Raw genomic sequence first — 26483 nt, forward strand, 5'->3', positions numbered from 1 at the left:
ATGCTGGGATTGTAGGGCTGTGACTCCAGGCCCAGGTAGACCTTCCCTCATTGGGACTCTGGATGATGTCAGGGCCCATGGGAAACAAGTGAGGACAAGGAGACCTAACAGGAGGAGCTCGCCATGCGGAAGGTGGGGGACCGTGGGGCCTGAGTAAGGCAGGCAGGGGAAGAGCTGAGGTAGTCAAGGCAGAGGGAACCCGTTATTGCTGGCCGAGGAAGGGGAGACACAGAGACGCTGCAGATGCTTTAAAGTTCTCTTTATTGTGTTTACGTCTGTGATGGAAAGGGGTGTGTCTATGTCACAGTGTGTGTGGAGGCTAGGGGCCGGCCTGCACACTGGTTTCCTCTTCCCATTGTGTAGACCCTGAGGATTGGACGCCGCTTGTCACGCTTGGCCCACTTAGCCGTCCTCCTGGTCCTTTCTTCAGAAGCCCTGGAGACCCCATGCAGATTTTAAGTTGTCTAAGACAGGGTTAGAACGGCTTAGAAAGCTCTGTGGTTCTGTTCAGAGATGGGATGGGAGGCAGTAAGTTAGGGGCTGTGGTGGTGTCCAGGTTGTGGCACTATTTGGGAATCTACAGAGCTAGGTCTGAGGCAGAGCAGTGGGGTGGGGAGGAGGTGGGGAGCTGGGAGAGGCTTTACGGGTGTCGAAGGGTTATGCCATGGTCGTTGGATGAAGGATGAGAAGAGAAAGCTGGAAACCAGTCCTACTTTGGAGTTCTACAGCTAGTCCCGAGGTTAGATTTGGGAGAACATTAGCTGCCCTAGGCACCTGTGTAGTGTCCCCAAGAGTGTACTGAGAGGCAGCAGGAAGGGGCATCAAAGGCCAGGGAGAAGTCAGGATGGAGGAACAGGCTGGGGGTGCCAGATGACCTAAGTTGTTGGGGACAGTCAGACAGATGAGAGGATGGGAAAGGTGGAGGACAGATGGGCCCAGGCAGAGCAGCCAGAGGCTTGAGAGTCAGCAGGGGGCAGGTGTGTCTGAGTTTTTTTTACTCATCCACCAGGCCTTGTGCTTAATTCTCAGTGACCTTGAGCAGCTGCAGCTCTTCAGCTCCAGGCAAGCCTCCGCTTTCCAGTGAGGAGGCCTTGTAGCTGCACACCTGAGAGTGGTCACCTCCTGAAGCTTCTCCAGCGATCTGTGCTGACTTGGTCCCTCATGGTTGCCTGGAGGAGGAAGTATGAATGTTCACAGCGTCAGACCATGGGATCTGGGCCCTGGGAGGTCTCTGAGAAACCTCCAGGCGGGACTCTCACCCTGAGTCAGGACTTTTGCTCTGTTTCATGGTGACCTTATCAGGCCTTGTCCTTCTTTGTGACTTGTGGGGACAGACACTATCCTCATGCTTCCAGGCAGGACAGACTCACAAGGACACACAAGAGCCAGGGGGAGGACTGCGTCAGTGGGGCAGAAAGGCAGCTTACACTGAGCTTAGATACAGCCCTGTGGGATTTCTCGATGGTTCTAATCCAGTCGCACAGCCCCCTGGTCTTCCTGTAATGGCAGGAGGAATGGAGCTGCTTCTGCCTGGCAGCCCAAAGAGAAGGAGGAACTTACAGGCATTGGTGGTTCTCAGGGGTGAGGAGTGATCAATCCCAAGTATTTGAGATAGCCTAAATCCAGGACTCTCACGATGAACCAGCTTCCCAGCCTCCGGTGTACATCTTCAACAAAGCGGTCTTGGTCATAGAGTCTTAATGCAGTTACACAGTGTGGAGGCTTCACCAGGCGTCCTCTGCCGCCTTCCCGCTGTTCAGCACCCAGCCTTCACTGCACACTCAGCAGAGTGTCCCAGTCACGCTTAGGCGCTGGGGGACATGCGTACATTCATGTAGAGCCAGAGAGAACTGCCTCCAGTCATTTTGGGTGGGGAAGAACAATAAAATATCAGCATAGGAACTCTGACAAAATGTTGTTTGTGGGAGCATGGTGGCACACGCCTTGAACCCCAGCATTTGGGAGGCAGGGGCAGGCAGAACTACATAGTAAGATCTTCAAAAAACCAAAACAGTAACAAGTTGTTTGGTTTTCCTCACTGGGTTTTTGGAGACAGGGTCTCATAAGGGCCCAGCTGCCCAGAACTCATTATGTCGCCAAAGATCGTTCCCACCTCCCACCAAGCCCAGCGTCTGCATGTGTTTCACAGGGAAGGAAGAACACAGCAAAGGCTCATGTGGAGAGTTTATTCTGGGAGAGGACATGTGCAGGAAAAGCAGTTTTAACTGTTCTCATCTGTGAAGGTCATGAGCATTGAGCCCAAAAGAGGGATAACAGGAAGTGATGAATGAGGCGGCCTGGCCAGGTGAGGGACAGGACAACAGCAGGCAATGTCATTGCTAGGCCTAGGGAGGACGCAGACACAGGAGGCAGAAAGACTGCAAGACCGGCGGAGAATCACTTGGTCTGCACGCTCGGTGAAGCCAGCGTCAGACCGGCGGAGAATCACTTGGTCTGCACGCTCGGTGAAGCCAGCGTCTGGTCCTTTCTCTTGGCTTGTCAGCTTTCCTCTTTTCTTGGAGCCCCACCCTTTTCCTGGGCTTGATCCGGAGCCTAAACCCAAATAGGATGTTTCTTTTTCCTGGTGTCTTTTTTCTCTAATCTTATAAGATATTTTTAGATTTGTTTATTTTATTTTATGTGTATGTGTGTGGGTACTCTGCCTATATTTCTGGTACCTGCAGAGGTCAGGAGAGGGTTTCAGACGCCCAGGAACTAGAGTTACAGACAGCTGTGAACCATTCTGGTGAACCAAACCTGGGTCTTCTGTAAGAGCAACAGATGCTCTTAACCAATGAGCCATGGTTCCAGCCCCACTGGGAAAAGGAAGTAGCCCTCCTGAAACCAGACCCCTTTCTGTGTGCCTGCTCCTGGTGGGAGACTCTTTCTGCCTCTGGCAGCTTCCCTGAGGCTGGTACCTATAGAAGTCCTGTATTGTAGGTTCCAGAGGGACTGTCAGTCCTTGATCAGATGGGCTAGGGCAGGGTGTCTAGGCCTTGGTACCATTTGTATTATGAGCCAGATTGTGGGTGTTTAATAATACCCCTGGCCAAGGCACTCAAAAAAGTCTCAGGGGTCAGAGTATTCCCTGGGGGTAAATTCACTCCTTGTCTCAAACCACTGGACTACCCAGTCTGTTCTGTATTTCTTTTTTCTTTTTCTTTTTCTTTCTTTCTTTTTTTTTTTTTTTTTTTTGGTTTTTCGAGACAGGGTTTCTCTGTGGCTTTGGAGGCTGTCCTGGAGCTCACTCTGTAGACCAGGCTGGTCTCGAACTCACAGAGATCCGCCTGCCTCTGCCTCCCAAGTGCTGGGATTAAAGGCATGCGCCACCAACGCCCGGCTACTCTGTATTTCTAAGACCCAAAGAAGCAAGCACTCCATTCCATTCCCCTCTCTTCAGAGCATAGTTTCCCCGTAATGTTGGTCTCTGGGAAACTCCACTCAAGAGATGTAACTGGCAACCAGAAGATGCCTCTTCTACTAATGTGTCTGCTGGTCACATCTCTGGTCCTGATGGTTCACAGACTTATAGCCTATCAGAGAGTCTGTACTAAGAGGACCTCAGTGGTTGGCATAGAAATGCCTTCAAACTGGAGACCAAACGGGGCATTAATATATGAATGCCCCTGCTGGTGGTGCAGGAGAGGAGCAGTGCCCAGCAAATGTAAACTGTGTCACTATTCTTTTATTCTCTCTCTCTCTCTCCCTCCCTCCCTCCCTCCCTCCCTCCCTCCCTCTCTCTCTCTCTCTCTGTCTCTCTCTCTCTGTGTGATCCCCCCCCACACACACACACCGTCGTGCTGTAGGGATTGAACCCTGGGCCACTGAGCCGCGCTGCCTAACCCTTTAAATGTAGATGCTGAGTAACTAGGATTACAGGTGTGCCCACCCACCCAGGATCCTTGTTTTTTTTGTTTTGTTTTGTTTTGTTTTTGTTTTTGTTTTTTGTTTTTTTGGTTTTTTTTTGGTTCAAAGTATCAAAATAACCGAGGCTTTAAGAAAATGGGAGTTGTTTTAGTTTCTTTTTCTCTGGTCTTCCCACCTGTGTGTATTTTTATACCACTGCAGTCCTTTTATCCAAGGAACACTGTGTTTAGGCAACCTTAGGAAGAAACAAGGTAACTTTCTTTATTTTACATATTATTGTGTCTGTTATTATTTTTGGTGCTGATTTTTGAAGCCAGGGCCATGTCTATGCTAAGGGATTGACTGTGTGACCTCTAAGGGCGCCTGGAACATCTTCAGCATTGACCCTCCTGAGAGAAGCTAGCTTCTTGACTTTTTGACTCATGAAATGGGAAAATACAAGGAGAATGTCTCTCGAAAGAGAAAGTGAAATCACTGCTGTAACTTGGCCTGGCACCCTTTGGTCTCAGCTAGGCTTGCTTCTCTGAGAGCAGGCATTCTCTCTCAGCTCCTGGCAGGCAGCCGTGCCATGGGTGCCATGACCGTGGGCATCCAGTTCTTACACAGCATCTGGGTGTGCTCACCATTGTAATCAAGCTGCCATCCACCCAGCTTTCAAACCTGTGGACCCCACTCTTCCCTCCCATTCCCCACCACCCCAAAACCAAACTTAAACGGGTGAGGCAGTGGCCCCTCCAAAGTCACAGAGAGGGCACCGTGTTCTTGCCGTGACTGACCTGTGTCTCTGCAGAGTGCAGTTGAGATTCAAACAGTAGATTAAAATCTTACAAGTGCTGTTTTATAAGGATAAGTAGGGGGGCATCTTCTGAAGACTCTGACAGTTCCACGTTAAGGAAAATCACATTATCTATTTCTTTTTTCTTTCTTTTCAAGTGAGTTTAATACACTTTATTTTTAGACAACCTACTTGACACATTTTTCTTAAAAAAAAAATAGTGTCTCCACTCCAAATAAATCACAGTCAAAGTAAAGCTCAAGATGCTACCAGTGCCGTTTGTCCCCTGTCCTGGTGCTGTGAGGATGGGAAGCAGGAGCCAGTTATGGTGACGAGTGACAGGTCCAGTGTAATCCTCAATTTGTTTCTTTTTTTTAAGATTTATTTATTTATTATGAACACAGCATCTTGCTTCCATTATGTCTGCACACCAGAAGAGGACACCAAATCTCATTATAGATGGTTGTGAGCCACCATGTACTGGGAATTGAACTCAGGACCTCTGGAAGGGCAGTCAGTGCTCTTAACCGCTGAGCCATCTCTCCAGCCCCTCAATTTTTTCTTTTCAAACAAGGAGATTACATAAGAGCTTTCCCAACAGGAGTGTGAAACTTCTCCAATTTTGTTTTTTCAAACAAAGAGATTACATAAGAGCTTTCCCAACATGAGTGTGTAACTTTCCGACCATATAGATGTACTCGCCAGTCCAATCTGAGCATTGCAAAGAAGGACAGAAGAACAAACGCCAACTGTCCCAGGCCCACCGTGCACACAGGTCTTTACCCCCCTGTCTCACTTTCTAAGACAGAACTCACAGAGACCCACCTGCCTCTGCTGGGATTGAAGGTGGGCACCACCATGCCAGTAGAGGTTATTTATTATTATTATTTGGTTTTTTAAGACAGGGTTTCTTTGTGTAGCCCTGGCTGTCCTGGAACTCACTCTGTATATCAGGATGGTTTTTGTTTTGTTTTTAAGTGGGAGATTTGAAAAGAATTTTGTGATCTAATTTTGAAAAATAATTGCTGGGTGTGGTGGTGCACATCATTAATCCCAGCACTGGGGAGGCAGAGGCAGGTGGATCTCTGTGAGTTCAAGGTCAGCCTGGTCTACAGAGTGAGTTCCAGGACAGCCAGGGCTACAAAGTGGGACCCTGTCTCAAAAAAAAGAATAGAAAACAATACTGTATGTGTTGGGGTAGAGTTTGGTGTAGAGCATGGGTTTATTATACATAAGATCCTGAGCAGAGCACAGACCCAACAAGCGAGCGTGCAGAGAAATTCTAAGATGGTGACAGTTGTGACCTGAGCCTCGCTTGTGTCTCTGCATTTGCACAACACCGCAGGCCTCGCTGCATTGGTGTGAGGACTGAGGGACGTTTCCCTCATCCATCTGGTTGTAGACTTGAACTGTAGGACATCTCCCCAGCAGGCCCTCTGGGAAGGCCAGGCCGTGGTCAAGCTGCAGGCTTTGAACTGGGTCTTCTGAACACTAGGGTCGTGTGGGAGTGGGAGAACCCTTAGGCTGAGCCACCTCCTTCAGCTATGAGGCCCGCCACAACTCACAGAGCTCTACTCAGCGATGCCAGAAGGTTCTGTGTGGGCACTTTGACAAACCATCACATCATCCTAGATGTCCGAGATGCGGTGGGAATGAGGAGGCAGGACCGGAAGGGAGCTGTCGTTTTTGAAGGTGACCGGGGAGTCCTCATCAAGTCATGCCACCATACAGGCCAGGGCAGAAGCCTGAGCTGACCTTTGAGACACCCTGAGCCTGTCATCCTCCCAGAGCTCCATGGCTTTCTTCGGTTGCTCCTATCTCTGTCCCTTCACTCTCCTATCCCTGATCTTTCCAACTTTCAGCTGCTTTCATGGCCAGCCCAACCACACTCCAGTTCATTAAAGTGTGAGCGGGTACGCGTGTCTTTAATTAAAGAGCGAGCCTGTGCGTGCGCTCCAAGGTGTGTGCGGGTGCATGTGGGCATCAGAGGACAGTGTTGGAGGCTGCCTCTCTGGAACTATCATTCTGAGATGGTCTCTGACCAGGACTCGAGACTCACCTAAGCAAGGCTGGCTGGTCAGCAAGCCCCAGGGACCCTCCTGTCTGTCTTTCCAGCACTGGGGTTATAAATACATGCCACTATGCCCGGCTCTGTGCGTGGGTGCTGAGGTTCAAACTTGGGTCTTCATGCGGGTGTGGCCCTAGGAGGATGGTGGAAATGACATGGGTTGACTACTTGACCAGCTCCACATGGCTCTTGGTCTCTGTATAGGGGAGATCTGCAAAGTAAGAGGCAATGAGATAGGATTATAGTCTAGAAAATAACCCAGGTCACTTGATTCTCCGGGCTAAAACGGGCTCTAATCCATGTTTCCTTTTTGGTATTGGATTAAAGAATGTAGGGCAGGGCTGGGATTGGCTGTTAGTAATACCCAGGACAGATACACGCTCTGCGAGTGCGGAGGAAGTGAGCTGCCATCGCTCCAGGTGGCTATGCCTCTGGACAGCTGCACTTGATTTGTCTTTTTTTTCTTATCACATCTCCACCTTCCCAGATCAAAATGTTGCTAGAGCAATGGTTTTTCACTGCATTTAAGTTAATTTTTGGTAGCAAAAGATATATTCAGTCTGAGTCATTTGTTAAGTTCAGATAAAGCGGAGGGGGCCGGGCTGTGTAGCTCAGTGCCAGAGCACAGCCCCTGCTGCACCACAGCACCGACGCAGCCGCAGGGAAGCATGCTTTCTGCTGGAGCAGTGAGGCGGGGCCCTGCGGGGGGAGAGCCAAGCAGCTGTGCATTTGGAAGAACTCAGCTCATGTTAACAAAAGCCCAGGACCCCCGCGCTTTCATGTGCCCCAAGTTCTCCCAACAGATGCCTGCAGAGCAGTGCGGTGGACGGTCCTCCACACTGGGTCCAGAGCCGTTTTCTGCTTGTTTTCTTGTTTACTAGTAGAAGCATGGAGCAACACTGGGACACATCAGCAGTTAAAGATAATAATTTTATTTCATAAAAGTAACATTTGCTCAGCATTTTTCCAACTTGCCTATGCATATATTCTTTTAAAAAAAAAGTTGTGCTGGCCATTGGTGGCATATACCTTTAATCCCAGCACTCGGGAGTTCGAATCCAGCCTGATCTACAGATCGAGTTCCAGGACAGGCTCTAAAAGCTACAGAGAAACACTATTTCGAAAAGACCAAAAACCACCACCACCATCACCACCACCAAAAACAGTTGTATGTAGCAACTTAGAGATGCCATGAATTCAGCTAGAGCCATGAGGAGTATTTGGCAGGCTTTGGAGGGAGGAAAGGAGAGGGGGAAGTGATGTAATTATAATCTCAAAAAAATTTAACCAGGCAGTGGTAACACGCAACTTTAATTCTAGCACTTAGGAGGCAGAGGCAGGCAGATCTCCGTGAGTTCAAGGCTAGCCTGGTCTGCAGAGGGAGTTCCAGGACAGCCAGGGCTACACAGACAAACCCTGTCTCATAAAACCAAAATAAATAAATAAATTAAAAAGCTCAAGAGTCTCACAAGAGCTGTCATTCCCAGGTAGAAGGCAAGGAGCTAAGGCACAGAAGGAATAGATAACTTCAAGATCACAAACCAACAGCAAAAACCAGGTGTATTTGCATTTGGACCATTGACATGCCAGCCTTCAATGAAACAGGCAGAATTCTAGTGCCCTAGATGTGGCTTTGTGATTTCATTTACTAGAATAAACAAATAAATTGGGGGATGCTGGCAGTGGTGGTACACACCTTTAATCCCAGCACTCAAGGCAGAGGCAGGTGGATCTCTGTGATTTCAAGGCTAGCCTGGTCTACAGAGAGAGTTCCAGGATAGGCTCCAAAGCTACAGAGAAACCCTGTCTTGAACCTCTCAAATAGATAGGCAGACAGATAGATTGGGGGGTCAGCTGTAGGGCTGTAAGGTGGTTGAGTGGCCCGACCTGAGTTTCATCCCTCGGGCCCTGTAAAGCTGGAGGGAAATCCAGGTTCAGTGGAGCCCTTGTCATCTCAGCACTCAGAAGGCTGAGGCAGCGGTATTGCAGCCTTTAGGTCAACTACACTACCTGTGAGTCTCATAAAATACAAAGCTACCCAGGATTCCTGGTTTCACTTAGAATTGTTGTCACAAGCCTATTAGAACTGTCCCGAAATGCCAAAATCTAGTAATTCACTTCCCTGGTCTCTGGAAGATGTATGGTTTCCTCCTCTTTAAATCTTCCACTAACACCATTCACTGTTCCTCCTCCCATGCTTCACCCCCAATACTCCTCACACCGTCAGATGAGGTGCTCATGACTCAGCCCCATCTCCCTCCTCCCCAGAAGGGACGCAGTCTTCCCATATCCCATCTTTTCTCTGGGATTTTCTTTTGTTTATTTTGCCAGCACCAAATGTTCTGATCTGTCACATCTTTCAGAACAAACAAAACCACCCTTTGCTTTCTCGTCTCATCCTGTTAGTTTGTTTTCTGTTACCTTCTAGCAACTCTTCCAAGGTTATCAGTTGACTGTCCTCCCTTCCTCTAGTCTGACTCCATTCTTGTCTCACTGTAAGCCAAGCTCTGAAGTTACGGGTTTTATCCAGTCTTACCTCCTATTTCTCTCTCTGGAGTTTTTAAAAGTTTTGGTATTTTATTTTTTGTGTGTGCATGCATGCGTGTGTGTGTGTGTGTGTGTGTGTGTGTGTGCACGTGCGTGTGTGCGCACGCACGCGCTCACGGATGCTATGTGCATACAGATGCCTCAGGTGCCCAGAAGGTGGCATTGGATCTGCTGCAGCTGGAGTTACTGGAGGCTGTGAACTGCCCTTTATGAGTGTTGGGAGCAAGTGCTCCTCACTGCCAAGCTATCTTCACGGGCCCTCCCTCCCTCCCTTTTTCTGAGACAGTGTTTCAGTAGCTTTGGAGGCTGTCCTGGAACTTGTTCTATAGACCAGGCTGGCCTCAAACTCACAGATCCTCCTGCCTCTGCCCCCGGAGTGCCGGGATCAAAGGTGTGCACCACCACTGCTTGGCTATCCCTTGGTTTTTTGAGGAAGTCTGGTTTTGAACTCATAGCCCAACTTGGCATGAACTTCAGCATCTTCCTGTTTTTGCTACCCAACTGATAAGGTTCCAGGCATGTCCCACCCACCACAATGGGCTATTTTTGTTTTTAATCATCAGAAGAAAAATCCTGAAAACTTGAGAACACTTTATGACAGGTTGGATTACAAAAGGTGGTCAGAGGCAGACATGACAGACGGGCAAGGACTTGAATGTGGGAAACGCTTCCTGATGTCTGCAGTGAGCCTTCTAGTCATTCCAGGGTGGTGTGTGGCCTGGGTTTCAGAGCAGCAAACATCCGATTTCCTATACGGCTTCCGCGGCCGCTCCTGTTTGGCCTGTCAACAGGCCATGACAACAGGGGTGAGAGCATAGCACAGACGAGCGTACAGTGTGGAAGACCTCAAGCCCCTGCTGCCTGGAGGAGAGTCTGAAAGGGACTCTGGGCGGGAGGCCTGGGCAGAGTCCTCTTACTTAGAGCAGAGCTTCTCAAGTCTAACAGCCTTGGGAGGACTCAGGTCACAGCTGTCTCCATAGGGAGGCTGTGAGGTCATTGCCCTCCTTTTCATGCTCTTCTGAGCCTTTCCAGATGTCACCTGATTCCAGACAGATTGGTTTCGGAAGCAGAAGGGGCAGACAGTTGTCCTTTGTGAAACCAGACATTAATGAGAGCCACGAAGATGTAAAACCCCAGCATTCTCCCTAGGATTTTTTTAACTGAGAAAAATAATTATTGTTCATTCAATGAAACAGTACTCATCTTGACATACACTGGTTTATCATTATTTTAAGTGAATCTGTTGATTTTTTTCAGTTTACTTTGTTTTTTGAACATCTCCCTGTATGTATCCACATTCTGCTACCTGTGTGTCCCAGGATGGCCTCAAATTCAAACTCCACCCACCTCAGCCCCCACGGGCTGGGGTTATAGGTGTGTGTGAGTGCCTGGCTCAGTTTTGTTCTTAACGCCAGAAGATGTTTATCCATGTAGATAATCTCTGGGGTCTTTTGTTTTGAAAAGCATAAAGAAGACCTGAGATCAGAACGTCTGTGAGTCAGTGAATTGCAGAGACAGGAAAGGAACTGCCTCTGTGGTGGGTGACTGTGCCTCTGTCCACAGATCAACTGCATGTCGGGAGAGCAAGGCCTGTGGGAGACGCCCTAGTCTAACAGGCAGGTGTGGGTCTTTGAAATTTCAGTAACATTATCTCCTTCCCTCCCTCCCTCCCCTTGTCTCTCCCCCTCCCTCCCTCCCTCTCTCTCTTCCTCCTTCCCTCCCTCCCTCCGTCTTCCTCCCTGCCTCCCTCCCTCCTCTCCCCTCTCTCCCCTTCCCTCCCTCCCTCCCTCCCTGCCTCCCTCCTTCCATCCCTCTCCTTGTCTCTCCCCCTCCCACCTTCCCTCCCCTCCCTCTCCCTCCCCCTTCCCTCCTTCCCTCCCTCTCTCCCCCTTCCTTCCCTCTCTCCCTCTCTCTCCTTCCCTTCCTCCCTCTGTCTCCTTCCCTCCCTCCCCTTCCCTCCCTCCCCTTCCCTTCCTCTCCCTCCCTCCCCTTCCCTCCTTCCCTCCCTCCTTCCCTCCCTCCTTCCCTCTCTCCTTCCCTCCCTCCCTCCCCCTGTCTCTCCCTCTCCTTCCCTCCTCTTCTCCCCCCCCTTTCTCCCCTCCTCCCTTTTTAGAGATCATGCATGATGTGATCAAGAAAGTTAAGAAGAAGGGGGAGTGGAAGGTGAGTAAAGAGCAGTGTGACCCTGAAGGTGAGTTCGCTTACATGTGACAATAGGACCGTGGGAGGGGTCTGGGCACAGTCAGTGGATGAAGCCCAGGCTGTGCAAGGCAAGGACCGGAGTTTGCATCCCCACTCCATACAAGCAAGCTGGCCAGCACGCTTGTGATACGCTTGTGACCCCTTCGGTCAGGAGGTAGAGACTGGATCTGCTGGCCAGCGGGGTCAGTCTGCAGAATGGTGAGTCCTGGCTTCACTGGAGCCCTCGCCTCAGTAAAGACCCTGGAGAGCTATTGAAGAGGACGCCTGACATCAGCATGTGCGTGCCCCCATACACGCGTGAACAGCACATGCAGACACACCACCCACACACACGGAGGGCAGAGCTGCAGTCGGAGGGGAGTTGTCAGGAGTGAGAGCTCTCCCCAGGGCGGAGCTTGCTTCCTGTATGATCCGAGGCTCTTCCTGGACATGGGATCAGTGAGCTGGCTCAGCAGCTGAAGGCTCTCTGAGATGGTATCATACTGGCCGGGAGCAGGAGGGACTCTTTTTTTTTTTTTTTTTTTGGTTTTACGAGACAAGGTTTCTCTGTATTGTTTTGGAGGCTGTCGGTCCAGCCCGGCCTCGAACTCACAGAGATCCACCTGCCTCTGCCTCCCGAGTGCTGGGATTAAAGGCGTGTGCCACCACCGCCCGGCTTAGGAGGGACTCTTCTGCAGCTCCCTCACCTGCTGGTGAAGGGTCTACACTGTCCATTTGGAACCTCAGGTTTCCCTGGAGTCAAGAGCCCACATATACTCACGCTCATTGACAAAGGAGGATTTTGAAGCCCAGTTCTGGCCCTGTGGGGTTCTGTTTTGGTTCCCACAGTTCTAGAGGGGAGACCATCTGGTGGAATGCCTCTCTCTCACCCTTCCCATCAGGCAAGGCTTGCAGCAGACAGGAATTTCCTCATCAGATGAGGCTGAGGGGCTGCCGTTCAGAAGTAGAAGCTGGCTTTCTTTCTTTTTCTTTTTTTCTTATGGAGGAAGGGTTTCTCTGTGGCTTTGGAGCCTGTGCTGCAACTTTCTCTGTAAACCAGGTTGGATTTGAACTCACAGAGATCCGCCTGCCTCTGCCTCCCGAATGTTGGGATTAAAGGCGAGCACCAGCACCCAGGACAGCAGAAGCTTCCTGGTCAGGACCAGCTGTGCTGCTCAGGCCCAGCTCACGGCCTCTTCCTGCTTCATGTCATGAAGGAGAAGAAAAGGCCTTGTTCTCACTGCTGGCTCTTTGTCTCTACTGTGGGGTGAAAAGACTTAGGAAAGATGAGGTGAGCACGGCAGGGGAGAACATTCTTGTGCTTCCAGTCTGGACAGAGAAGTATGCTGACAGAGCTAGGAGCCCTGGTGGTAGCTGCGCCGAGCCCCATGAACCACCATGGGTGTGGACACTGGCCAGTCTCCCGTGAGAGCAATCTACCACTGAAAACACCACAGCTGTGGCCGCCTCTTGAGTGTTGGTGCCCTTCATGATTCCCTCCTGTTTTTGATTCTGTGTACATGCGTATGAACGGTTTTTAAGTTTCTGAAGTCGAGTCAGCGAGAGACCGAGGTTGGGAAGCAGGTGTGTGTCCCAGCGAGCAAGCCTCCAAGCCACGGGGAGCAGCGTCCTGCACATTCGCACTTCCCACATGGTCCCTTGAAGCCTCGTGCAGGGAGCAGGAGCGAGCGAGGGCAGGAGCTGTGCAGCCCTGAGCTGTTCTCCTCCTTCTAGGTGCTGGTGGTGGACCAGTTAAGCATGAGGATGCTGTCCTCCTGCTGCAAGATGACGGACATCATGACGGAGGGAATCACAAGTGAGCACGGCACTCTCCACTTCCCTTGAAGCATGCTGTACCCTCCCTATTCATTACTGTCCTGTGAATTTAGATGCTTCCAGCAACCTGTGTGGTAAGACCGTAAGCCCCTGTAATGCCTGAAGATCCCTGTTCCTGACTGGAGCCCTCACAGAATGCAGTGCTGGGTGCCAAACGGAAGGGCCAGATGGAGAAAAAAGATAGGCTAGAGAGATGGCTCAGTGGTTAACAGTGTGTACTGCTCTTCCAGAGGATCCAGGTTCAGTTCCCAGCACCCATATTAAGTGGGGCACCAAGGAATCTGGTGCCCTCTGCTGGCCTTCATGGGTACCGCATACACACACCTATATATATAATCTAAAAATATTTTTTTAAGGCAAGATGGCACTCTACACAATAGGAAAAAAAATGAAGGAAGAGACCCAAATAGCGGATACATAGGTGTGAAGTACTCAGCTTCATACTGATGAGGGACATGAGACACTTGGGGTCAGCAAGGTCAGGGAAGTGGTAGAAAAATGCATTCCCCAGTGTGATGGAATGTCACTCAGTGCAGCTGCTCTACAAAGCACTTGACAACGTGTGACAAAGTTTAAAGTATGTGTGCCTTGTGACCCAGCAGGCTCAGAGTTACATTTGTGTTCTGAAGCAGCCCGGGCGTGTGCCCAGCAAACGTGCACAGGTGTGTTCAGACTGTTGCTCCCAGGAGGCCCGAATGGAAGCAGTCAAAGCACCCATCAAGGCTGGGCTGGTAAAATGGCTCGGTGGGCAAGGACGTCTGGCCACCAGTTCTGATAATGTGTTTGATTCCTGGTGCCCGCGTGGAGAGAACCAACTCCCATACATTTTCCTCCAGCCTTCATGCACGTGCATACACACACTCACTCAATCCGTAGACGAGTATACAACAGTGAAGGAAAATAAGAAGAGACTGGGTAGTTGGATGTGGTAGTCTAGAGGATTACCATAAACTCATAATCTGGGCTATGTAGTGAGATTTGGGTCCAGCCTGGGCTGAGTGAGATGCTATATCAAAGAGAAAAGAGAAGAAGGTAGGATGGTTAAAGAGATTACACAGCAGTTACACTGCAGCATACCTTACTGCCATGGGAGAAGAAGGTAGGATGGTTAAAGAGATTGCACAGCAGTTACACTGCAGCATACCTTACTGCCGTGGAAGCAGACAGCCTCTTGCTGCTCACAGTTGCATTCTGAGTCTCATAAACACAGGCAACAGAAGAAAAACATCTGAAGACATGGTTCAGTCAGCTGTGCAGTCTTGTGGGCAGCTGGTGTGGTGGCTCACAGCCAAAAATCTCAGCACTTAGGAGGCAGAGGCAGGAGGATCTCTGCCTTCAAGGCCAGCCTGGTCTGCATTACCTGCCCCATGTCTGTAAGGAAATGAACAAACCAAAGCCCCTGGCTGTGCTTCACCGAGGGGCTGCTGGGCGAAGCTCGGTCACATGGAGATGTATTTGCGATGCCTGATGGGGAGTGCACAGGAAAGCGTCGGCTTGGTGCAGTGCTAGGGAGTGAACATGCTTGCTTGGCAGGTACTCTACACCACCGAGCCTAGCTCCTGCTCAAACGGTGTTGACAGACAAACCCATCATGGGATTGGAAGGAGTTCTAGGGGATCGATACTTAGTCCTGGACAGAATGCAGCTTGTCCTTGCAGAACTCGTCAGAGAAGTAAGCTGGGTGGGGAGGGTCTTTCCTGATAGGATTCAGGGTCTCTGAGATCTCCGGCGAAGTGAAGCAGTGGGCTTCATCTCCAAGGTACATGGTGCTTAAGGACGTGGCAAGGGCTGTCTGTTGGCTTTCGTCTGTGCTAGTCGGAGGGCCTGGCCAGATTGCTTTTGGTTTTCTTGATCACTGTGGGCTTTGTCTTTATCTAGTTGTGGAGGATATCAACAAGCGCAGAGAGCCGCTTCCCAGCCTAGAGGCCGTGTACCTCATCACCCCGTCTGAGAAGGTAAATCCCCCAGGGTTCCCAGCTCAGGCTGACACTCTGGGCTTAGGCTGTGTGGCACAGACCGCCTGACATTTCTAGGTTAAGCACACATTTAACCCGCTGCATTCGGTCAGAGGTGGGCAGGGAGGGGGCCTTGTGCAGTGAGGAGGAGGGGATTGAGCCTTGGGGAACACAGCTGCAGTGCAGGGTGGCGCCCGAAACTCCTACCTCCAGCACTCTGGCTCCCTCATGTTCTCCAGGCAGTTCTAGCTCCGAGCATTGGTGTTTCATGTTTTCAGGGTTTCTCTCCTCAGTTTCCAGCTAATACTTAAATTTATCCACCTTGCCGGGTGGTGGTGGCGCACACCTTTAATCCCAGCACTGGGAGGCAGAGGCAGGCGGGTCTCTGTGAGTTTGAGGCCAGCCTGGACTACAGAGTGACTTCCAGTCCAGCCTCCAAAGCCACTGAGAAATCCTGTCTCGGGAAAAAAAAAATTGTCCACCTTGATTCGGGTGGAATCCATACAAGGACCATCTCCCAGTTATTGCAGGGTTTGGTTGGGGTTTTGTTTTTTGTTTTTGTTTTTGTCAACTTGACACAAGTTAGAATTATCTGAGCAAAGGCACTTCAGTTGAGAAGATGCCTCCACCGGATAGTCTGTAGACAAGTCTGTAAGTCATTTTCTTGATTAATGAGCGATATGAGAGGGCCCAGTCCAGAATGGGCAGTGCTGCTCCTAGGCCCAAGTGGTCCTGGATAATATGTATTTTCTTTTTAAAGATTTATTTATTATGTATACAGTATTCTGTCTGCATGCACACCTGCAGGCCAGAAGAGGGCACCAGATCTCATTACGGATGGTTGTGAGCCACCATGTGGTTGCTGGGAATTGAACTCAGGACCTCTGGAAGAGCAGCCAGTGCTCTTAACCTCTGAGCCATCTCTCCAGCCCTAATATGTATTTTCTTTTTTTCTTTCTTTTTTTTTTTTTTTGGTTTTTACGAGACAGGGTTTCTCTGTATTGTTTAGGAGGCTATCGATCCAGCCGGGCCTCGAACTCACAGAGATCTGCCTACCTCTGCCTCCCGAGTGCTGGGATTAAAGGCGTGCGCCACCACCGCCCGGCTCCTAATATGTATTTTCAAAAGCAGGCTGAACAAGAGAGTGAGGCAGCCAGCAGCATCCTTCATGGCCTCTGCCTCAGCCCCTGCCTCCAGGTGCCTTCCTTCCCTCAGCGATAGACAGAGATGTTGAGCTGTGAGCTGAAATGAAGCCTCTCCTTCCCATGCTGCTTTTGGTCATGTGTTTATCACAGCAATAGAAACCTTAAGACTTGGGCTCTTTATATTTTTAAAAAATATCCCCCTAGTTTTCACACTTTTAAAAACTGGCTTGTGGGTAAGTTTCTATAGCTAAACAGCCAGAGTGTCATCAACATGAACCTTCTGGAAGGTCAGGAATCCAGGTTCCAGTGGCACTGCCACTCATCCTGGAGTGTCAAACACCGTGCTGTAGTCACACACACATCAGAAATCCTTGCCGTAGTCTGAATCAGATTAGATCAGCAGACAGCGGTTGCTCTGGGTTCTGAAACTGAGTCGAATGCCCTTTTGTTCCTGTTCACAGTCTGTCCACTCTCTCATCAGTGACTTTAAGGACCCACCAACTGCTAAGTACCGGGCTGCACATGTGTTCTTCACAGACTGTAAGTACCCTGTGAGCAGCTCCTGCTCACCCAGGTAATCATTTCCTCACAACTCCACTGAGCCCGGGGCCAAGTCAGGGCAGCACAAGAAATGTGCTGTGCTCCCTTGAGAAGATGAGCCGTGTAAGACATACACATGCACAAGTGCTCACACACACGTAAGCACAGGTGTACACACACACACACACACACACACACACACACACACACACACACACCCTACTGAAAGAAGCCCACCACGCTCCTCTGGGAACAAAGGACTTCTGCTGAGAAGCCATTCTGACTTCCCTGTAGCCTGTGGGCTGTTCTGTCAGGTCTTCAGACCATGTGTTCCAAAGTGTTGCCCCAGAGTTAGCTTTCTGATTTTGTGCAGGTTTGTGTGTGGATAAGCTGTCAGGAGTCGAGCAGCCTCAAAGGTTAGAGTGGCAGACTTCACCAGATCGCCTCCCTCAGGATAACCCCACAGGCCACCCTGAGAACACAGCAAGGGAGCAGCAAGGAATGTAACCTTGAGATGCCACAAGAAGCAGGAGACAGCACTGGGGACTGTCAGCCAGCAAGACGCCCCTGCCCCTCAGCTCTCTCTGGTTTGGAGGGTGTCATGGCCCACCAGGGTCTCCTGACCAGGGGCCTCCCGTGCTGCTCCTCTCCGTTCCCCTGGTGTCATTATCATTATTATTTTATGATGTTCTCCATCATAAAAACATCAGACACGCACTGCTCTCTTCCTCGCCCTCTCCTAGTGACTCCTATTGTTCTTGGCATCAGCTCTTATATCTCAGTCTGCTGCTGCTGTCTGATGGGCAGGTAGTTCCCCATTTCTTCTGTGCCTCAGGGTTCATCCTGAGGATGGGATGCACTTCCCTCTTAAAGTCTGAGTGAAATGAGGGTGACACCTGGGCTCTTGACTGAGCCATCAGGTGGACAGATGCCCCCGCTGTCTTCTGTGGCTCTTGCAGCGTGTCCAGATGCCCTGTTCAACGAGCTGGTGAAATCCCGAGCAGCCAAAGTCATCAAGACGCTGACGGAAATCAACATTGCATTTCTGCCCTATGAGTCCCAGGTGCAGTCTGTTTCCTTGTTACTCCATCAGGGTCGGAAGGGCAGGGGTCATACTCTGAATCGCCAAGTGATGTTCCGTGCGGGTGTCTATTTAAGGGGACTAGTCTGTGGCATCTGCCCAACACCGTCGTCTTAGTCACCTGCCGTTGCTGACTCCATTGCTCACTGTGCTCCTTGTATGTGTCACCACTGATCCCTGCCCTCTCGTCTTCACGGACTCCTTGAACAACCCCAAGTAGCCCTTCCTAAAAGAGGGAAGGGGAGGAGGGGCAGAGAGCAGAGCGCCCATCTGCCACAAAGGAGTCTGTTTTTATTGGCATCAGCCCCAGCCTGTCATGTGCTGAGAGAACAGATGGTCACCTCCGTCATCAGCTGTTAGCATTTCACTCACCCGAAGGTCCCATCAGCAATGTCCTCCCTGTGGGGGGGAGGGAAAACAACAACGCTTTTAGGTCACAAAGGTAAAGCGGATATATATTTGAGTATCTTAGGACGAGCCCCAGGATTGGTATTTGGTCTTTATGGACCAGCTGCTAAAGCTGGAGTGTAGCCTGTCCTTAGAGAGCTGAGGGGCTAGGAGTACAGTGTTTGCCCAGAGTGCATGGAGCCTTGAGTCTCATAAACTGAGCCTGCTGACACAGGTCTGTGTTCCCAGCACTTGGGAGGTGGATGGAGGCAGATCTGGAGTTCAAGATCATCCTCAGTTATATAACAAGTTTGAGGTGAGCCAGGGCCACATGAGACCCTGTCCTGAGAGAGAGGAGATGGGGGGAAGGGGAGAGGAGAGGGAGAGGGGAGAGAGGAGAGAGAGAAGGGAGAGAGGAGTGGGGGAAGAGGAGAGAGGAGAGAGAGTGCATGAAGAGTTAAAGCTGGTCCTTGCCTCTTTCTTGGACTGAGCCTGACTCCTGCTGGAGAACTGGGTATATTTACCCCCTTCCCATTGGAACCCCATCATCACTGAATTAAACAGATTTCAGCTTTAGCACATACAGCATATTATATTTCAGAAAACATGAGAAATAGTAAGGTTTTTAGCAAATATTTTTATTTAAGTACATTGGTGTTTTGTCATGGGTGTCAGCCCCCCTGGAACTGGAGTTACAGACAGCTATGGATGCTGGGAATTGAACCCAGGTCCTCTGGAAGAACGGTCAGTACTCTTAACCGCCAAGCCATCTCTCCAGCCCCAAGAGTTAAAAATCACTTTTTACCAAAAAAAAAATCACTTTTTAACCAGGTTTTGTGACCCCCCCCCTTTAATCCCAGGATTCAGTAGGCAGAGGTAGGCAGATCTCAGTGAGTTTGAGGCCAGCCTGGTCTATAGAATGAGTTCCAGGACAGCAAGGGCTGCATAGAGAAACCCGTCCTCAAAATAAAGAAAGAAAGAGTCACTTTTTAAGGTAAACACAGTCTCATTCCTACAATCTCTGCACTAGGATTCTGAGGTAGGAGAAGTACTCAAATCAAGACCAGGCTGAGCTAAAGTGAGTTCCAGAGTAAGGTCCAGGCTCAATAATAGTAATAATAACAATGATAATACTGACCACTTTTAAAAGGAAGTCCAGGGTCTACACAGTGAGAACTTGAGAGAATCCTACATCTTAAAGCGGATTCTAACGTCCACAGCCCTTCACCGAAAGGGGCGGGGGGGGAGGAGGAGAGCACTTAGAGCAGTTTGCTGGAGACAGGGTATTATTAAACCTATAAAAAGCTCCCTTATTTGCCCACAGTTATGGCACAATCTCCAGCTCATCCTTTGTTTGTTAAAGGCAAACTCAGACTGGGTTAGGAGCCCTTGTGGTGACCTCCCCCGACATTGCTCATCAGATGCCCCAGGTGCACACATCCTGAGGTCCTTTGCCTCACCTTTCCCTCCTCAGGGAAGTCCTCTGCTGGCAGTAAACACTTAGCTCCTTGAAAGTCTTCTCAGACAGTCTCCCTGGGTCCAGGCACCTTCCCCTGCTGGCTGTCCAGGCGCCTTCCCCTGCTGGCTGTCCAGGCACCTTCCCCTGCTGGCTGTCCAGGGCACTCTGCCTGCTTTATTCTTTTCTCCACCTCATACAGTTTACCTCTCATCGTGTTTAATGTCCGTCTTCCCCGTATGTGTCACTCCCTGGGAGCAGGGATGTTCTGGTCGCTGATCGTGGAAGCGCCAGGCACTGGGATAAGCAGAAGCATGGAGCAGGCTGCCAGGTAAAGGACGCTCCAGCAGTTCACCTTGGCCTGAGCTCTGCCTGCTCTTTTCATTCCTAGGTGTATTCCCTGGACTCTGCCGATTCTTTTCAAAGCTTCTACAGCCCTCACAAGGCTCAGATGAAGAATCCTATCCTGGAACGCCTGGCAGAGCAGATTGCAACCCTGTGTGCCACCCTAAAGGAGTACCCAGCTGTGCGGTATCGGGGGTAAGGCAGCATGCTGGACTGCTCAGGATGGGGTATTTTGTGTCCCACAAGTACCTGAGTTCAATCCCTGGAACCTATGAAAAGATGGAAGGAGGGAACCAGTGTCACAAAGTTGTCTTCAGACTCGTGGATGTGTGCCTGCATACATGCCCCTCACACATCACACAGTGATAAATAAATAAATAAATAAATAAATATAAATAAAAATATTCTTTCAATTGTTTTATCCTTTAGAAAAGAGCATATGTACATTTAGTTACTCAATAGTCAAAATATAAACCCCAATGCCCCTGCAATCAGGTTTCCTGTTTTCAACTCTTTGAAATGTTTTCAAACCAACATCATCTTTGCAGAGGTTTTGAAAGTGAAATACAAAGTCAGGCTTGGTGGGGCACATCTGTAATTTTAGCACTTGGGTGACTGAGGCAGAAAGATGATAAGTTCAAGATTACCCTCAGCCAGGCAGTGGTGGTGCACGCCTTTAATCCCAGAACTCGGGAGGCAGAGGCAGGCGGATCTCTGTGAGTTCAAGGCCAGCCTGGTCTATAGAGCGAGCTCCAGGACCGGCTCCAAAACAATACAGAGAAACCCTGTCTCGAAAAAAAAAAAAAGATTAACCCCAGCTACATAGCAAGTTTGAGGCCAGCCTGTGCTACATAAGACCTTAATTCAAGATCGAGAGAGAGACAGAGACAGAGAGACAGAGACAGAGAGACAGAGACAGAGACAGAGAAAGGGAGGGAGGAGGGAGGTGGGGAAGGCATAGTCTTTGGAGGTGTGTATGTGTGCATCCATACATATACACAAATATACATATTCATGTATTGGGTTTTTTTGTTTTTGTTTTGAGACAGAGTTTCTCTGTAAAGCTCTGCCATTCTGGAACTTATTATGTAGACCAGGCTGTTCTCAGATTTGGAGATTCACCTGCCTCTGCCTCCAAGTGCTGGGCTTAAAGGCGTGCACCACTACCACCTGGCCAGTCTTTGAATTTTTAAAAAAGATTTAGTGGGCTTGTCTGTCTGTTTATTCTTGAGACAGGGTCTTACTATGTAGCTCAGACTAGCCTTAACCTTGTGGTGGCTGTCCTTCCTGAGCCTCCCAAGTGCTGGGATTGTAAGCATGTGCTACCATGCCTCTCAGACGTGGGTACATTCTTACGGTGAAATTCTAGCATAGACAGTGTTCCCACCCCTCCTGTCTATCCCACACTGCCCGGCACCCTGCCTGGAGGCACTTGGCACGTTATTTGGATGCACAGGTGACTCTCCCGCTGACTTTCTCCTTTGGTTAGGGAGTACAAGGACAACGCCTTGCTGGCTCAGCTGATCCAGGACAAGCTGGACGCGTACAAAGCTGATGACCCAACAATGGGGGAGGTAAGTCTGCCCTTAGACAAGGCTCTCCTTCTGAGTGAACTGTTGATGGGGCAGCCCTCGAGCCAGCATGGCTGTGCAGCTCACAGAGCATATGTGAGGCTGCTTTTCCGCCCAGCGATCTCTCGTGAAGTGCGCCTTGCTGCTGGGGCAGGCTGGTGCAGAAACGTTGAGGATGGCTTGGGTGACCAGCTTATCCTGTTTGCCGGTACTCCCAGCGGCAGCCCTGAATGTTCAGGGAGCTCCCCAGTAGCAAAATGCCAAAGACAGCAAGTAGACAGTGGCACAGTCTCCTCCGTCTGAGCCTCTCACTGGCTTCACTAGTGTTTGCATGAACTCTGTGTGTGCACGGTTATCTGTACTTGTTTGTTTGTTTGTTTGTTTTGGTTCTTTGAGATGGGGTTTCTCTGTGTAACAGCCCTGCTGTCCTGGAACTCACTTTAGACCAGCCTGTTCTCGAACTCACAGAGATCCGCCTGCCTCTGCCTCCCAAGTGCTGCGATTAAAGGTGTGCGCCACCAGCGCCCAGCATGTCTCTGCACTTTTAACACAATACATAGATATGTATAACCAACACTGCCATTGAGACAAAGAGCTGGGGGCTAGGGCACAGCTCAGTGGCAGAGTGCATGCCTACTTAGCATGTATGAGACCCTAGCTCATTCCCCAAACACAGAACTCTTCCATTAGTGCTGTGGATTTGTAACTGAACCCCTCGGTGCCGGGCACTCCAGTCAGTCACCCGTTTGTAATGAGCTGGCACTCACTCTCTTGCATAAGCTCCGTTTGGCCCCAGCCGTAGCTTCAGGGCTGTGGCCTGTCACCTAGAGTAGCTGGTGCGGCAGGCACAGCACCAGAGCTCAGTTCCTGCTGGCCTGCAGCTAAGGGCTTCCACCAGTTGGAGTGACTCAGGGTGGTTGTGTGGCTCTTGAAGCATCTCCCTGTGTCTTGCCAGGGTCCTGACAAGGCACGGTCCCAGCTCCTGATCCTGGATCGTGGCTTTGACCCCAGCTCTCCTGTACTCCATGAGCTGACTTTTCAGGCTATGAGTTATGATCTGCTGCCGATCGAAAACGACGTTTACAAGTGAGTAGGAAGGTCCTCAGTGACGGGCTCTGCAGCTGACTGGAATTCCTTTGTTTGTAGTTTGTAGTTTTACTTTGCTATTTTTGTATGTGTGTGTATAGTGTGTATGCATGTCATGTATGATATGCATGTTTGTGTGGGGGGGTGCAAGGACAGGCCCATAATTAATGGTGTCTGTCATATTTTATTGCTTTCTATCTTACTAGGGGAAGATCTTTCACTGAACCTAGAGCTTGCCAATTTCAGCTAGTCTATCCTGCTAGTTTATTCCAGGAACCCCCTGTTTCTGCATCTGAACTTTTGTCCTCACACTTTTGTGGCAAGCTCTTTATCCATTGAACCATTTCTCCAAGCAGAAAAAAGAATTTTGGAGGGGGTTCAAAGCAGGTTTCTCTGTATTGTTTTGGAGGCTGTCCTGGAACTAGCTCTGTAGACCAGGCTGGTCTGGAACTCACAGAGATCCGCCCGCCTCTGCCTCCTGAGTGCTGGGGTTAAAGGCGTGTGCCACCACTGCCTGGCAAGAATGTTTTTAATCTTAGGGAAAGTATGTGCATTGATACAGTTTCTTAGATAAGCCTACAAGGTTTTCTATGGGTTTCCCCCATCCGTTTGGCATTTCTAGGTGCTTGCTAACGGGTAGATCTTTTTTTCATAGCTCATATCACTTCAGTTCATAACTTCTTGGATGTGTTGGCAGGTTGTTTCTATGTGTCTCTTATTCAGAACGGAAAGTTCTTAATTATAGATCACAAAATATGATTGTGCTAAAATATTTCAACAGGGTTTCTTTTTTGTGTGTTTTGAGTTTTTTGTTTGTTTTTTCAAGACAGGGTTTCTCTGTGTAGCTCTGTAGACCAGACTGGTCTCAAACTCACAGAGATCCGCCTGCCTCTGACTCCCTAGTGCTGGGATTAAAGGCGTGTGCCACCACCTCCTGGCCCTCAACAGGATTTCCAACTAAATGTTCTGTGCAGTGGAACTGCCTTCTTCCTTATAAAAATGTTACCTGCCTGTAATCTCAGCTCTCAGGAGCCTGAGACATGAAGTCCTGAGTTTGAGGCCGATCTGGACACTTAGCATGAGAGCCTGTCTCAAGACAAAGAGAGGCCTTAAAACAAAGATTCTGGGACTAGAGAGCTTGCTCCGTGGTTAAGAGCACGTGCTGCTCTTGTAGATGACAGGGCTTAGTTCCCAGCACCACACAGACGCTTAAAGCTGGCTGTGATTCCAGTTCCAGGGGGCTGACACCCTTTTCTGGCTTCTGTGAGCGTCAGGCACACATGGTACATATACATATATACATACAGGCAAGCACTCGTACACATACAAAATAAATACATTTAAAAAAATGAAGGTTACATATACATATATACATACAGGCAAGCACTCATACACATACAAAAAAAATACATCTTTTTAAAAAAACGAAGGTTCTGCTAGGTGGTGCACGCCTTTAATCCCAGCACTTGAGAAACAGAAGCAGGAGGATCTCTGTGAGTTCAAGGCCAGCCTGGTCTACATAAGCAAGTTCAGGACAGCCAGGACTACATGGAGATACCTTATCTCAGTTAATTAATTTTAAAATGAATATTTTAAAAATATCCGTGACTTTTAGCTCTTCTCCCTTTTGGCCCCTGGGATCCTTGCCTCCTCTGCCCATTCATGACTCCGTGTGTAATAACATGCTGAGGACCTATCGCAGAAGCCGCTGGAAACCTGTTAGGCAACTGTACACACACAGTTGTATCCCTCCCCGTTCCCAGAGAGGGGCAGACAGACGTGTAGTCTTTCTATTCTGTGTAACTCTAGATTCACATACAACTGCCACAGGCCCCACACCTCTTCCCAGACAGCTCGGAGGAGTTAGAGCAGAGCTCCCAAGTTGTTGGTTTTGAACAGAGCCCTTTCTCCTTGCCCAGGGAAGTGCCCACTTGGTGCTGTCACAGATGACCTGGCCAGCCTGTCAGGTGGTCAGTGGTGTTAATGAGCCACGCCCAGGATCAGCTGGCAGCTGAGGACACAGGTGTTATCCTTAGGAACCAAAGGCGGTGACTGGGTGTGGGGGTGCACACCTGTGACCCCAGCACTTGGGAGGTGCAGGCAGGAGGATCAAGAGGTCAAGGCCTGTCTTAGCTGCTAAAGGATTCTGAAGCTGGCCTGGGATCCATGGAATCATGTTTCATAAAACCAGTAGAGCATGCAGAGGGGGCCCAGGAGGCACCGTGGGGACCCAGGCCACCCAGGCCCTCTCTCCTGCAGATATGAGACCAGTGGCATTGGAGAGGCGCGGGTGAAGGAGGTGCTTCTGGACGAGGACGATGACCTGTGGATTACGCTGCGTCACAAGCACATTGCAGAGGTGTCCCAGTAAGAACCCGATGACCTTCCCCACGGTGGGCCCTTAACCCTGGCCTGGGAGTCACCATCCACACCCAGCCACTTGGCAAAGTTGCTAGCATGCTGCTGAAACTGACAGATTCTGTTCATTGAGTGTGTGCTTCTCCAACTTCACCAACCTAGAAAGCCCACCGCTCAGGACACTTGCTCTGAGGACTCTTGGGAGCCTGGGTGGCACTCTCAGAGGGGTGCTAGCCCATCCCACTTTGCACATTGACTCCATGAGCTGCCAAGCAGGCCTCACTGGCTCCTCAGGGGAGAGTTTATGTCCTCCAACTGAGATGCCCGTGGTGAAAGGGCTGCATGATGTTTCCTGTGTGTAAACACGGACAGAAGACAGAGACGGCAGCTCCCCTTTTTTAGAAAGAGACACTCTGTCTTCTCCACTTGGGGTATCCTCATGAAATTCACGAGGAAAAGTGGGAAAGCTTTGCACCCTTCCACAGTTCTGTTTAGGGAAGTTTGTCGAAACTTTGATCCCTCAGCCTTAAGAAATACTTATCCTTACATGGGCTGGGGTGCAGCTCAGAGGGGGACTTTTCCTACCATTGACAAGGCCCTGGGTTCTACCCCCAGCTCCACAAAACCGTTGTTTAGTGGTGGGTGATTTTTTTTCTTGTTGTTTTTCAAGACAGGGTTACTCTGTGTAGCCCTGGCTGTCCTGGAACTCACTCTGTAGACCAGGCTGGCCTCTAACTCAGAGATCCTTGGAGCTACCTCTGCTGGGATTAAAGGGGTGTGCCACCATGCCCAATAGTGGGGAGGAAATCCTGACCCCCATTTCTTGCCATTAAATGTGTTTATGAATGAGTCATATACTGCATAGATTTGTATTTTCCAAACATGAGTCTTTCTTCTTGTATGCATTTGGAAAAGAAACACAAGTGGACGCCCAGTACTGTCCCTTTTGTCCCTTGAGCTGTCTGACACACCCTGCTCTGGAGCCCAGTGGTGTAGAGGGTCAGTGAATGAGAGCGGCATGTGTCCTTCACTCTAAATGCACACCTCAGTGGGAAGACAATTGCCACCTGTCCCAAGAAGGACTGCATGCGGCCTCAGCGGTCTCTGCAGAGAGCCCTGGGCACCGTGTTGAGTGTGACTGCCTGCCTTCCCCCATTTTGCAGGGAGGTCACCCGGTCTCTGAAGGACTTTTCCTCTAGCAAGAGGATGAATACTGGAGAGAAGGTAAGCCCGCTGATGTCCAGAAGTCCTGGGGGTCAATAATTCATGCCAGTGCCCAGACACC

At 49.9% G+C, this 26483-nt stretch overlaps 1 protein-coding gene across 2 annotated transcripts in view; it reads left to right on the plus strand.

Annotated features, from left to right (window-relative positions):
* Positions 1–26483, plus strand: part of Stxbp1 (syntaxin binding protein 1) — a 58008-nt gene that overhangs the window by 10010 nt on the left and 21515 nt on the right. For both annotated transcript variants that reach the window (XM_040735627.1, XM_040735628.1), the window contains exons 2-11: positions 11371–11420; positions 13173–13254; positions 15153–15229; positions 16836–16914; positions 17874–17977; positions 20230–20378; positions 21673–21757; positions 22710–22840; positions 25100–25207; positions 26362–26422. In XM_040735627.1, coding sequence (XP_040591561.1) covers positions 11371–11420; positions 13173–13254; positions 15153–15229; positions 16836–16914; positions 17874–17977; positions 20230–20378; positions 21673–21757; positions 22710–22840; positions 25100–25207; positions 26362–26422 — 926 coding nt within the window. The remainder of the gene's footprint in view (positions 1–11370; positions 11421–13172; positions 13255–15152; positions 15230–16835; positions 16915–17873; positions 17978–20229; positions 20379–21672; positions 21758–22709; positions 22841–25099; positions 25208–26361; positions 26423–26483) is intronic.

The sequence above is a fragment of the Mesocricetus auratus genome, unplaced genomic scaffold (assembly GCF_017639785.1).
Source record: "Mesocricetus auratus isolate SY011 unplaced genomic scaffold, BCM_Maur_2.0 Super-Scaffold_100047, whole genome shotgun sequence".
NCBI lineage: Eukaryota > Metazoa > Chordata > Mammalia > Rodentia > Cricetidae > Mesocricetus > Mesocricetus auratus.